This window comes from Salmo salar, chromosome ssa15, assembly GCF_905237065.1.
Source record: "Salmo salar chromosome ssa15, Ssal_v3.1, whole genome shotgun sequence".
In the NCBI taxonomy this organism is placed as follows: domain Eukaryota; kingdom Metazoa; phylum Chordata; class Actinopteri; order Salmoniformes; family Salmonidae; genus Salmo; species Salmo salar.
Genome location: NC_059456.1, coordinates 4517913 through 4532499, shown reverse-complemented (window position 1 = coordinate 4532499; position 14587 = coordinate 4517913). Strand labels below are relative to the sequence as shown.

The window sequence follows — 14587 nt, the reverse complement described above, 5'->3', positions numbered from 1 at the left end:
CCATAAGCGTTATTTAATCATTTTGATTCCTTCACTGTTATTCTACAATGTATAAAATACTGTATATTATTTAGCATATGTAAAGACAGCATTCATTGGAGAATAGTCTGATGGGTGACAACATTGGCCTATCACTGAATGACGCGTATGCAGGAAGGCAAAAGAAACAGCTCATGCCTTTTTTATTGTTGTTGTTCTGCGACTTTTTCAAATCATAGTCGCACACTTCATATAGCCTAGACCATACACCTATATGTTTTGCTAAGGTTTTGTATCACACTTCATATAGCCTAGACCATACACCTATATGTTTTGCTAAGGTTTTGTATCACACTTCATATAGCCTAGACCATACACCTATATGTTTTGCTAAGGTTTTGTATCACACTTCATATAGCCTAGACCATACACCTATATGTTTTGCTAAGGTTTTGTATCACACTTCTTATAGCCTAGACCATACACCTATATGTTTTGCTAAGGTTTTGTATCACACTTCATATAGCCTAGACCATACACCTATATGTTTTGCTAAGGTTTTGTATCACACTTCATATAGCCTAGACCATACAAAACCTTAGCAAAACATATAGGTGTATCACAAAAAAAAAAAAATGGCCAAATAACTTTTTTAAATGAAGCACATTAATTCGCTTTACCAACCGATGTAGAGTCTATCTGGCATACATAGGCGGTGAGTGAGTTTCATGTTTGGGGAAGATCATTTTCACTTAAAAAAATGCACCTTTAGAATAAAGCATTATAATCACATTGGTGGTCACTTTAGAGAACAGTGTTTTTACCTCTAATTGGTTGCATTTTGGAACATTCGCGCTTATAGCCTACAGCAGTGTGCGAATTGCTGCGCTTATAATGTGAAGAAATAGCCTAAAAGTTGATCAACATTTTAATCTAAACGTTCTCATCTGTTGTATCATTGAGTTGTTGTGTTCATTTGGGATTTATCACATCCCACAACTGCCCCAGGTTAGGTTTGGATTATTTTGAGATGGTTTTGGGGGATGCCTTGCTGCCTAAGGACCGGGACAAGTTGCCTTAATAGAACGAAACCATGAATTCTGCTCTGTTTCAGAGAATTCTACTGGAGAATGTCAGACCATCAGTCTGTGAACTGAAGCTGAAGCGGAGCTGGGACATGCGGCAATACAATGATGCAAAACACACAATCAAGTCTACAGGAAATAGGCTAAAAAGCAACACATTTGAAGTTTTAGAATGGCCTAGTCAAAGTCCAGACCTAATCCCAATTGAGATGTTGTGGCAGGATTTGAAATGAGCAGTTCATGCTTAAAAACCCATAAATGTTGCTCGGTTCCAGCAGTTCTGCATGGAAGAGTGGGTCAAAATTCCTCCACAGCAACGTGAGAAACTGATCAACACCTACAGGAAGCATTTGGTTGGAGTCATTGCAGCTAAAGGTGGAACAACCAGTTATTGAGTGTAAGGTGGCGATTACTTGGGTGTTACATAACTTTGTTTATGAAATAAAGTATTTGCATCCACTCACGCGAAACAGCATTCAACATGATATGACCTGACAGTTATGAAAAAAACATTCAATCCCTCTCTCCTTCCTTCCTTCTTTCTCTCTTTCTTTCTTTCTTTCTTTCTTTCTTTCTTTCTTTCTTTCTTTCTTTCTTTCTTTCTTTCTTTCTTTCTTTCTTTCTTTCTTTCTTTCTTTCTTCCCTCCCTCCCTCCCTCCTACCTTCTGAGTAATGGTGATCTGCATTAGAATGTTCTGGTAGCTGTTTCCATCGTTGACCTGTAGCAGCATCCTGTCCCGTTGCCCCGGCGACCCATCATGGACATACTGCACCTGTTCCCGTGACAACTCCTCCATTTTGAACTGGCTTAGCGCCAGGTCGCCATTGAGACGGGTTAGGCGGCCATGTTGGGGCGGGTCCAGAACCATGACCAGGACATCCTGCGAGGAAGAGGCACACACAAGGGGATGTTTAGATACACACACACACACACACACACACACACACACACACACACACACACACACACACACACACACACACACACACACACACACACACACACACACACACACACATGCACATACACACACACAAACAGACTGACACACAGACAGACAGATATACATGCACACACACACACACACACACACACACACACACACACACACACACACACACACACACACACACACACACACACACACACACACACACACACACATATACATGCACATACACACACAGACAGACACACAGACAGACAGATATACATGCACACACACACACACACACACACATACACACACAGACAGATATACATGCACACACACACACACACACACACACACACACACACACACACACACACACACACACACACACACACACACACACACACACACACACACAGATATACATGCACATACACACACACACACAGACAGACAGATATACATGCACATACACACACACACACACACAGACAGACAGACAGACAGACAGACAGACAGACAGACAGACAGACAGACAGACAGACAGACAGACAGACAGACAGACAGACAGACAGACAGACAGACAGACAGACAGACAGACAGACAGACAGACAGACAGACACCTGAGGGTTGTCTGGGTCGTCGATCTGAAGCACGGCCTTGGAGATGACCGCCGTCTCCCCTCCGTCCACCAGCAAAGGATTGTTGGTAAGAATCTGTGGGGGCTGTGTGACAGGGGAGGGAAGCAGAGTTACAATTCACTGATTTCGACTTTTAGAACGTTTTACTTATTGTTCTTTTAGATAACAAATAAATTGTCCCTAACGCAAGAGTAAACACATTTCTGGACTTGATAGTTGAAATGGGAGAGGGGCTGAAAAAAATCCAATAAAACATTTAACCAGAATTAGGTAGAGAAGAGGTCAACTCTGTCTCTGTCGTACTGAACTGTATAACTGAATTAGATAAGGAATGGCAGAACACCACCAGCAACAGAATTGGCCCCGATTCTAAAACAAGGGCCAACATTTCGACACTATATTGGAGATGGTGAAACCAGAGTGATGGCTGAACTATCTCAGAGACGCCCCTACTGTTATGAGAACACATTCTTCTGATCACTATCTGTCTGACATTCAAAGAAGGCTATACTTGAAATGACGGCGATATGTGGTCCTTTTCCCATAGTAAACTTTGTTGATTGCACTGACTGTTAAGTCCCACTGGATAAGTGTCTGCTAAATTACTCAAATGTAAAAGTAAATATTTCCACAGTGGTGAAACATGGCCAATCCTCTGTCAGCTGTCAGCCTGGGTGTTGATATAACAGAACACAAGGTTAAGCTATTATCCCTACTTAGGCAAAGGCTACCTGAGCTGTTACATGATGACAACAGCGTTAAAGTTGACGTACAGTGCGTTTAAGCAGTGATCTCCCTCCTCATTTAGTGAGTGAGCGTCAGAGCGGAAGACCACCTAGTAGGAGGTGAGTTATATGAAACGTTTCTCACAGTGCTGTATCTATATGTAAGGTAAAGTCAGGCACATATAAAATAAGTCACTAACTCCAACAGCAGTGACTCGTTTAAATTGGCCTCTGCCAAACTGCCAAACATTTGTCGGGAGTGAATTAATCCCATTTCCTCTCTCTTCTGGTGGACCAACGTGCCAAACTTGGCCTTCGTTAGCCGATATAGAAAGACAGGGAGAAAACTCACGACGCATAGGCATTGGCCTAATCGTCCAACCAATCATCTCCCACAGCACATTCCCCCCTCACCCTCCCCCCGTACGATAGCATACCACAACAACAGATCCATGCCTCGCAGTACTGGGATTCTCTACATTTAAAGGCTTAGTGCAGTCCAAAAACGAGATTTTCCTGTTTTATATATATTTTCACACTATGAGGTTGGAATTATACTATGAAATTGTGAATGCCCTTTTTAGTGTAAGAGCTGTTTTGTTAAGACTGTTTTGTTTCGGTGGGATGAAGTTTTGAATTTCATAATCTCAGTTAACCCAGTACGATTAAGTTTTATTACATTTGATTAAGTTCTGGGCCCATACGTGTTAAGAGAAGAGATAGATTGAGGATCGGACCCAGAACAAAGATCTCCACCTCTTTGCAAGTTACAGGCAAGTCTATGGACCAAATGTACCCCTTCCTGAAATTTTGATTGGTCCAAAGCACCGGAACGAATGCTGTTCGTTATATCATGACATATCTACGGTACCATTATGTTGACGTTGTCTGTCCACAACAGATTAAGGTATAAGTTAATAGACAAAGAGATTTTCAAACCTCTCTTGTTTTCAGGTTACATATCCCTCCCAATAGGCTCCTCCCATTAGGCTCCTCCCATTAGGCTCCTCCCATTAGGCTCCTCCCATTTGGCTCCTCACCCAGACCACCCCCAGACAGCCATAGAAAAATTATTGCTTGTGAAATTGTTCTTTGGCTAAGAAGTTATTTTTGTTCCTTTTAGACCATTTCAATTGAAAACAATCACAGTAAGGTATCCACTTCTTACCAAGAAATTATTTGATATTGAGATAAAAACGGCTGAATTGGACCTTTAACTAAAGGCAGATACTTTACTCAGTAAGGTCACTCTGTCACACCCTGACCTGAGAGAGACGGTTTATTTCTCTATTTTGTTAGGTCAGGGTGTGGGGTGGGCATTCTATGGTTTATATTTCTATGTTTTGGCCAGGTATGGTGTCCAATCAGAGGCAGCTGACTATCGTTGTCTCTGATTGGGAACCATACTTAGGCAGCCCTTTTCCCTCCTTGAGTTGTGGGATCTTATTTTTGTACTGCTTTGTGAAGCCTGCAAGATGTGACGGTCGTTTACCTTTGTTTATTATTTTGTTTAAGTGTTCTGATTTAAATAAAATATCAAGATGAACACTTACCACGCTGCGCTTTGGTCTACTCCTTTTGACAACCGTTACACACTCCCACTGGGGCCAAATTTAAATTGATAATGTACCAGTCTTTTATGCGCTGTGTGCAATAGCCTGATACACAGTGATGTAAAGTACTTAAGTAAAAATACTTTAAAGTACTACTTAAGTAGTTTTGGGGGGTATCTGTACTTTACTATTTATATTTTGGACTACTTTTACTTCACTACATTCCTTAAGAAACTATTGTGCTTTTTACTCCATACATTTTCCTTGACACCCAAAAGTACTCGTTACATTTTGAGTGCTTAGCAAGACAGGAAAATAGTCAAATTCACACACTTATCAACAGAACACCCCTGGTCATCCCTACTGCCTCTGATCTGGAGGACTCACTAAACAGAGAACACCCCTGGTCATCCCTACTGCCTCTGATCTGGAGGACTCACTAAACACACATGCTTTGTTTGTCAATGATGTCTGAATACTGGAGTGTGCCCCTGTCTATCCGTACATTTCAAAAACAAGACAATTGTGTCGTCTAGTTTGCAATCGTCATCACACTGCTCACTGCCCTATCCCATCTGGACAAGAGGAATGCCTATGTAAGAATGCTGTTCGTCGACTACAGCTCAGCCTTCAACACCATAGTACCCTCCAAGCTCATCATCAAGTTGGAGGTCCTGGGTCTCAACCCCGCCCTGTGCAATTGGGTCCTGGACTTTCTGACGGGCCGCCCCCAGGTGGTGAGGGTAGGAAACAACATCTCCACTTCGCTGACCCTCAACACTGTGGCCCCACAAGGGTGCGTGCTCAGCCTCGTCCTGTACTCCCTGTTCACCCATGACTGCGTGGCCATGCACGCCTCCAACTCAATCATCAAGTTTGCAGACGACACTACAGTGGTAGGCTTGATTACCAACAACGACGAGAAGGCCTACAGGGAGAAGGTGAGGGCACTCGAAGTGTGGTGTCAGGAAAATAACCTCTCACTCAACGTCAACAAAACAAAGGAGATGATCGTGGACTTCAGGAAACAGCAGAGAGAGCACCCCCCCATCTACATCAAAGGGACAGAAGTTTTAAGTTCCTGGGCGTACACATCACAGACAAACTGAAATGGTTCACCCACACAGACAGTGTGGTGAAGAAGGCGCAAAGCGCATCTTCAACCTCAGGAGGCTGAAGAAATTTGGCTTGTCACCTAAAACCCTGACAAACTTTTACAGATGCACAATTGAGAGCATCCTGTCGGGCCGTATCACCGCCTGGACTGGCAACTACACCGCCCTCAACCGCAAGGCTCTCCAGAAGGTGGTGTGGTCTGCACAACGCATCACCGGGGGCAAACTACCTGCCCTCCATGACACCTACAGCACCCGATGTTACAGGAAGGACAAATTGTTAGATTACTTGTTAGATATTACTGCACTGTCGGCTAACCATGTGTATGTGACCAACACAATGTTTGATTTGATTTTTAAATTAAGGAATTTTAAATGATTTATACTTTTACTTTTGAAGGTTAAGTATACTTTAAACCAAATACTTTTAGACTTCTACTCAAGTAATACTTTACTGGGTGACTTTCACTTTTACTTGAGTCATTTTCTATTAACATATCTTTACTTTTACTCAAGTATGACAATTGGGTACTTTTTCCACCACTGATGTTATATGCTGCCTGTAATAGTCTGGTATGTACTGTGTGTAATAGCCTGGTATATACTGTGTACTATAGCCTGGTATATACTGTGTACTATAGCCTGGTATATACTGTGTACTATAGCCTGGTATATACTGTGTGTAATATCCTGGTATATACTGTGTGTAATATCCTGCCTGGTATACTGTGTACTATAGCCTGGTATACACTGCGTGTAATAGCCTGGAAAAAACTGTGTACTATAGCCTGGTATATACTGTGTACTATAGCCTGGTATATACTGTGTGTAATAGCCTGGTATATACTGTGTACTATAGCCTGGTATATACTGTGTGTAATAGCCTGGTATATACTGTGTACTATAGCCTGATATATAGTGTGTACTATAACCTGGTATATACTGTGTGTAATAGCCTGGTATATACTGTGTACTATAGCCTGATATATATACTGTGAGTAATATCCTGGTATATACTGTGTGTAATATCCTGCAATATACTGTGTACTATAGCCTGGTATATACTGTGTACTATAGCCTGGTATATACTGTGTGTAACAGCCTGGTATATACTGTGTGTAAAAGCCTGGTATATACTGTGTACTATAGCCTGGTATATACTGTGTGTAATAGCCTGGTATATACTGTGTACTATAGCCTGGTATACACTGCGTGTAATAGCCTGAAATATACTGTGTAATATAGCCTGGTATATACTGTGTACTATAGCCTGGTATATACTGTGTGTAATAGCCTGGTATATACTGTGTGTAATAACCTGGTATATACTGTGTACTATAGCCTGGTATATACTGTGTACTATAGCCTGGTATACACTGCGTGTAATAGCCTAATCTGTCTATAGCGGTATATACTGTGTACTATAGCCTGGTATATACTGTGTACTATAGCCTGGTATATACTGTGTACTATAGCCTGGTATATACTGTGTACTATAGCCTGGTATATACTGTGTACTATAGCCTGGTATATACTGTGTACTATAGCCTGGTATACACTGTGTACTATAGCCTGGTGTATATACTGTGTGTAATATCCTGGAATATACTGTGTGTAATATCCTGCCTGGTATACTGTGTACTATAGCCTGCAATATACTGTATGTACTATAGCCTGGTATATACAGTGTACTATAGCCTGGTATATACTGTGTACTGTAACCTGGTATATACTGTGTACTATAACCTGGTATAAACTGTGTGTAATAGCCTGGTATATACTGTGTACTATAGCCTGGTATATACTGTGTACTATAGCCTGGTATATACTGACTACTATAGCTTGGTATATACTGTGTACTATAGCCTGGTATATACTGTGTACTATAGCTTGGTATATACTGTGTACTATAGCCTGGTATATACTGTGTACTATAACCTGGTATATACTGTGTGTAATAGCCTGGTATATACTGTGTACTATAGCCTGATATACACTGTGTACTATAGCCTGGTGTATATACTGTGAGTAATATCCTGGTATATACTGTGTGTAATATCCTGCTATATACTGTGTACTATAGCCTGGTATATACTGTGTACTATAACCTGGTATATACTGTGTACTATAGCTTGGTATATACTGTGTGTAATAGCCTGGTATATACTGTGTACTATAGCCTGGTATATACTGTGTGTAATAGCCTGGTATATACAGTGTACTATAGCCTGGTATACACTGCGTGTAATAGCCTGAAATATACTGTGTAATATAGCCTGGTATATACTGTGTACTATAGCCTGGTATATACTGTGTGTAATAGCCTGGTATATACTGTGTACTATAACCTGGTATATACTGTGTGTAATAACCTGGTATATACTGTGTACTATAGCCTGGTATATACTGTGTACTATAGCCTGGTATACACTGTGTGTAATAGCCTGGAATATTCTGTGTACTATAGCCTGGTATATACTGTGTACTATAGCCTGGTATATACTGTGTACTACAGCCTGGCACATACTGTGTACTATAGCCTGGTATATACTGTGTGTAATATCCTGGTATATACTGTGTACTATAGCCTGGTATATACTGTGTACTATAGCCTGGTATATACTGTGTACTATAGCCTGGTATATACTGTGTACTATAGCCTGGCATATACTGTGTGTAATATCCTGGTATATACTGTGTACTATAGCCTGGTATATACTGTGTACTATAGCCTGGTATATACTGTGTGTAATAGCCTGGTATATACTGTGTGTAATAGCCTGGTATATACTGTGTACTATAGCCTGGTATATACTGTGTGTAATATCCTGGTATATACTGTGTACTATAGCCTGGTATATACTGTGTACTATAGCCTGGTATATACTGTGTACTATAGCCTGGTATACACTGCGTGTAATAGCCTGGAATATACTGTGTACTATAACCTGGTATATACTGTGTACTATAGCCTAGTATATAATGTGTGTAATAGCCTGGTATATACTGTGTACTATAGCCTGGTATATACTGTGTACTATAGCCTGGTATATACTGTGTGTAATAGCCTGGTATATACTGTGTACTATAGCCTGGTATATACTGTTTACTATAGCCTGGTATATACTGTGTGTAATATCCTGGTATATACTGTGTACTATAGCCTGGTATATACTGTGTACTCTAGCCTGGTATATACTGTGTACTATAGCCTAGTATTTACTGTGTACTATTGCCTGGTATATACTGTGTACTATAGCCTGGTATATACTGTGTGTAATAGCCTGGTATATACTGTGTACTATAGCCTGGTATATACTGTGTACTATAGCCTGGTATATACTGTGTACTATAGCTTGGTATATACTGTGTACTATAGCCTGGTATATACTGTGTACTATAGCCTGGTATATACTGTGTACTATAACCTGGTATATACTGTGTGTAATAGCCTGGTATATACTGTGTACTATAGCCTGATATACACTGTGTACTATAGCCTGGTGTATACTGTGTACTATAGCCTGGTATATACTGTGTACTATAGCCTGGCATATACTGTGTGTAATATCCTGGTATATACTGTGTACTATAGCCTGGTATATACTGTGTACTATAGCCTGGTATATACTGTGTGTAATAGCCTGGTATATACTGTGTGTAATAGCCTGGTATATACTGTGTACTATAGCCTGGTATATACTGTGTGTAATATCCTGGTATATACTGTGTACTATAGCCTGGTATATACTGTGTACTATAGCCTGGTATATACTGTGTACTATAGCCTGGTATACACTGCGTGTAATAGCCTGGAATATACTGTGTACTATAACCTGGTATATACTGTGTACTATAGCCTAGTATATAATGTGTGTAATAGCCTGGTATATACTGTGTACTATAGCCTGGTATATACTGTGTACTATAGCCTGGTATATACTGTGTGTAATAGCCTGGTATATACTGTGTACTATAGCCTGGTATATACTGTTTACTATAGCCTGGTATATACTGTGTGTAATATCCTGGTATATACTGTGTACTATAGCCTGGTATATACTGTGTACTCTAGCCTGGTATATACTGTGTACTATAGCCTAGTATTTACTGTGTACTATTGCCTGGTATATACTGTGTACTATAGCCTGGTATATACTGTGTGTAATAGCCTGGTATATACTGTGTACTATAGCCTGGTATATACTGTGTACTATAGCCTGGTATATACTGACTACTATAGCTTGGTATATACTGTGTACTATAGCCTGGTATATACTGTGTACTATAGCCTGGTATATACTGTGTACTATAACCTGGTATATACTGTGTGTAATAGCCTGGTATATACTGTGTACTATAGCCTGATATACACTGTGTACTATAGCCTGGTGTATACTGTGTACTATAGCCTGGTATATACTGTGTACTATAGCCTGGTATATACTGTGTGTAATAGCCTGGTATATACTGTGTACTATAGCCTGGTATATACTGTGTACTATAGCCTGGTATATACTGTGTGTAATAGCCTGGTATATACTGTGTACTATAGCCTGGTATATACTGTTTACTATAGCCTGGTATATACTGTGTGTAATATCCTGGTATATACTGTGTACTATAGCCTGGTATATACTGTGTACTCTAGCCTGGTATATACTGTGTACTATAGCCTAGTATTTACTGTGTACTATTGCCTGGTATATACTGTGTACTATAGCCTGGTATATACTGTGTGTAATAGCCTGGTATATACTGTGTACTATAGCCTGGTATATACTTTGTACTATAGCCTGGTATATACTGACTACTATAGCTTGGTATATACTGTGTACTATAGCCTGGTATATACTGTGTACTATAGCCTGGTATATACTGTGTACTATAACCTGGTATATACTGTGTGTAATAGCCTGGTATATACTGTGTACTATAGCCTGATATACACTGTGTACTATAGCCTGGTGTATACTGTGTACTATAGCCTGGTATATACTGTGTACTATAGCCTGGCATATACTGTGTGTAATATCCTGGTATATACTGTGTACTATAGCCTGGTATATACTGTGTACTATAGCCTGGTATATACTGTGTGTAATAGCCTGGTATATACTGTGTGTAATAGCCTGGTATATACTGTGTACTATAGCCTGGTATATACTGTGTGTAATATCCTGGTATATACTGTGTACTATAGCCTGGTATATACTGTGTACTATAGCCTGGTATATACTGTGTACTATAGCCTGGTATACACTGCGTGTAATAGCCTGGAATATACTGTGTACTATAACCTGGTATATACTGTGTACTATAGCCTAGTATATAATGTGTGTAATAGCCTGGTATATACTGTGTACTATAGCCTGGTATATACTGTGTACTATAGCCTGGTATATACTGTGTGTAATAGCCTGGTATATACTGTGTACTATAGCCTGGTATATACTGTTTACTATAGCCTGGTATATACTGTGTGTAATATCCTGGTATATACTGTGTACTATAGCCTGGTATATACTGTGTACTCTAGCCTGGTATATACTGTGTACTATAGCCTAGTATTTACTGTGTACTATTGCCTGGTATATACTGTGTACTATAGCCTGGTATATACTGTGTGTAATAGCCTGGTATATACTGTGTACTATAGCCTGGTATATACTGTGTACTATAGCCTGGTATATACTGACTACTATAGCTTGGTATATACTGTGTACTATAGCGTGGTATATACTGTGTACTATAGCCTGGTATATACTGTGTACTATAACCTGGTATATACTGTGTGTAATAGCCTGGTATATACTGTGTACTATAGCCTGATATACACTGTGTACTATAGCCTGGTGTATACTGTGTACTATAGCCTGGTATATACTGTGTACTATAGCCTGGCATATACTGTGTGTAATATCCTGGTATATACTGTGTACTATAGCCTGGTATATACTGTGTACTATAGCCTGGTATATACTGTGTGTAATAGCCTGGTATATACTGTGTGTAATAGCCTGGTATATACTGTGTACTATAGCCTGGTATATACTGTGTGTAATATCCTGGTATATACTGTGTACTATAGCCTGGTATATACTGTGTACTATAGCCTGGTATATACTGTGTACTATAGCCTGGTATACACTGCGTGTAATAGCCTGGAATATACTGTGTACTATAACCTGGTATATACTGTGTACTATAGCCTAGTATATAATGTGTGTAATAGCCTGGTATATACTGTGTACTATAGCCTGGTATATACTGTGTACTATAGCCTGGTATATACTGTGTGTAATAGCCTGGTATATACTGTGTACTATAGCCTGGTATATACTGTTTACTATAGCCTGGTATATACTGTGTGTAATATCCTGGTATATACTGTGTACTATAGCCTGGTATATACTGTGTACTCTAGCCTGGTATATACTGTGTACTATAGCCTAGTATTTACTGTGTACTATTGCCTGGTATATACTGTGTACTATAGCCTGGTATATACTGTGTGTAATAGCCTGGTATATACTGTGTACTATAGCCTGGTATATACTGTGTACTATAGCCTGGTATATACTGACTACTATAGCTTGGTATATACTGTGTACTATAGCCTGGTATATACTGTGTACTATAGCCTGGTATATACTGTGTACTATAACCTGGTATATACTGTGTGTAATAGCCTGGTATATACTGTGTACTATAGCCTGATATACACTGTGTACTATAGCCTGGTGTATACTGTGTACTATAGCCTGGTATATACTGTGTACTATAGCCTGGTATATACTGTGTGTAATAGCCTGGTATATACTGTGTACTATAGCCTGGTATATACTGTGTACTATAGACTGGTATACACTGCGTGTAATAGCCTGGAATATACTGTGTACTATAACCTGGTATATACTGTGTACTATAGCTTGGTATATACTGTGTACTATAGCCTGATATACACTGTGTACTATAGCCTGGTATATACTGTGTACTATAGCCTGGTATATACTGTGTACTATAGCCTGGTATATACTGTGTGTAATAGCCTGGTATATACTGTGTACTATAGCCTGGTATATACTGTGTACTATAGCCTGGTATATACTGTGTACTATAGCCTGGTATACACTGCGTGTAATAGCCTGGAATATACTGTGTACTATAACCTGGTATATACTGTGTACTATAGCCTAGTATATAATGTGTGTAATAGCCTGGTATATACTGTGTACTATAGCCTGGTATATACTGTGTGTAATAGCCTGGTATATACTGTGTACTATAGCCTGGTATATACTGTGTACTATAGCCTGGTATATACTGTGTGTAATATCCTGGTATATACTGTGTACTATAGCCTGGTATATACTGTGTACTATAGCCTGGTATATACTGTGTACTATAGCCTGGTATATACTGTGTACTATAGCCTGGTATATACTGTGTACTATAGCCTGGTATATACTGTGTACTCTAGCCTGGTATATACTGTGTACTATAGCCTAGTATTTACTGTGTACTATTGCCTGGTATATACTGTGTACTATAGCCTGGTATATACTGTGTGTAATAGCCTGGTATATACTGTGTACTATAGCCTAGTATATACTGTGTACTATTGCCTGGTATATACCGTGTACTATAGCCTGGTATATACTGTGTGTAATAGCCTGGGGACGAGGTAAGGAGTGAATACATCACAAAGGAAGTAGACAGTTGATTTATTGATCTCCCCTTCAGTTGTGTAGCTGTACAGCTCTGTGCCCTTCAGACCAGAGTGGTGTAATACCATGTTAAATCATGTATCATGTTGCCCCTTCAGACCAGAGTGGTGTAATACCATGTTAAATCATGTATCATGTTGCCCCTTCAGACCAGAGTGGTGTAATACCATGTTAAATCATGTATCATGTTGCCCCTTCAGACCAGAGTGGTGTAATACCATGTTAAATCATGTATCATGTTGCCCCTTCAGACCAGAGTGGTGTAATACCATGTTAAATCATGTATCATGTTGCCCCTTCAGACCAGAGTGGTGTAATACCATGTTAAATCATGTATACTGTTACCTTGGGATGCAGCCACAGAGAGCTCTGGTCTATGCAATTCACTATAGGCCGTCATTACAAATAAGAATCTGGTCTTAACTGACTTGCCTAGTTAAATAAAGTTTATATAAATACATATGTTTTATTTTTAAATTTATAGGAAATATGGTACAATTAATGACACCAGCCAGAGAAGTGAGGGAAGTCTGTAATGTTGTGGCTGGGGAGTCGTGCCTAGCTGCAGAGCTAGGGGTGAAATAGCCTCATTGGATACGGCTGGTTGCACCTGATTATGGGTGCCTACTACTGCATGCCACATGTTAGTATGCTAAGCGCTAAGCTACAATCCGACAATCATTTAGCAATCCCCTCTGAAACATGCGAGGAGGGCTAGGCTAACCTTCCTCTGTGTTTATGAATGAGGCAGGGCAGGGTTCATATTTGGGCAAACAAGGCACTTATTGTAGGTGCAATACAGTTGTTGTGTGTTGTATATTGTA

The 14587-nt window shown here is 39.8% G+C and overlaps 1 protein-coding gene across 4 annotated transcripts in view; it reads right to left on the bottom strand.

Moving 5' to 3' along the window:
- Positions 1–14587, bottom strand: part of LOC106570894 (extracellular matrix organizing protein FRAS1) — a 364444-nt gene that overhangs the window by 119607 nt on the left and 230250 nt on the right. For all 4 annotated transcript variants that reach the window (XM_045695383.1, XM_045695380.1, XM_045695381.1 and 1 more), the window contains exons 29-30: positions 2623–2724; positions 1727–1945 (exon numbers count right to left, since the gene is read on the bottom strand). In XM_045695383.1, the coding sequence (XP_045551339.1) occupies positions 1727–1945; positions 2623–2724 (321 nt within the window). The remainder of the gene's footprint in view (positions 1–1726; positions 1946–2622; positions 2725–14587) is intronic.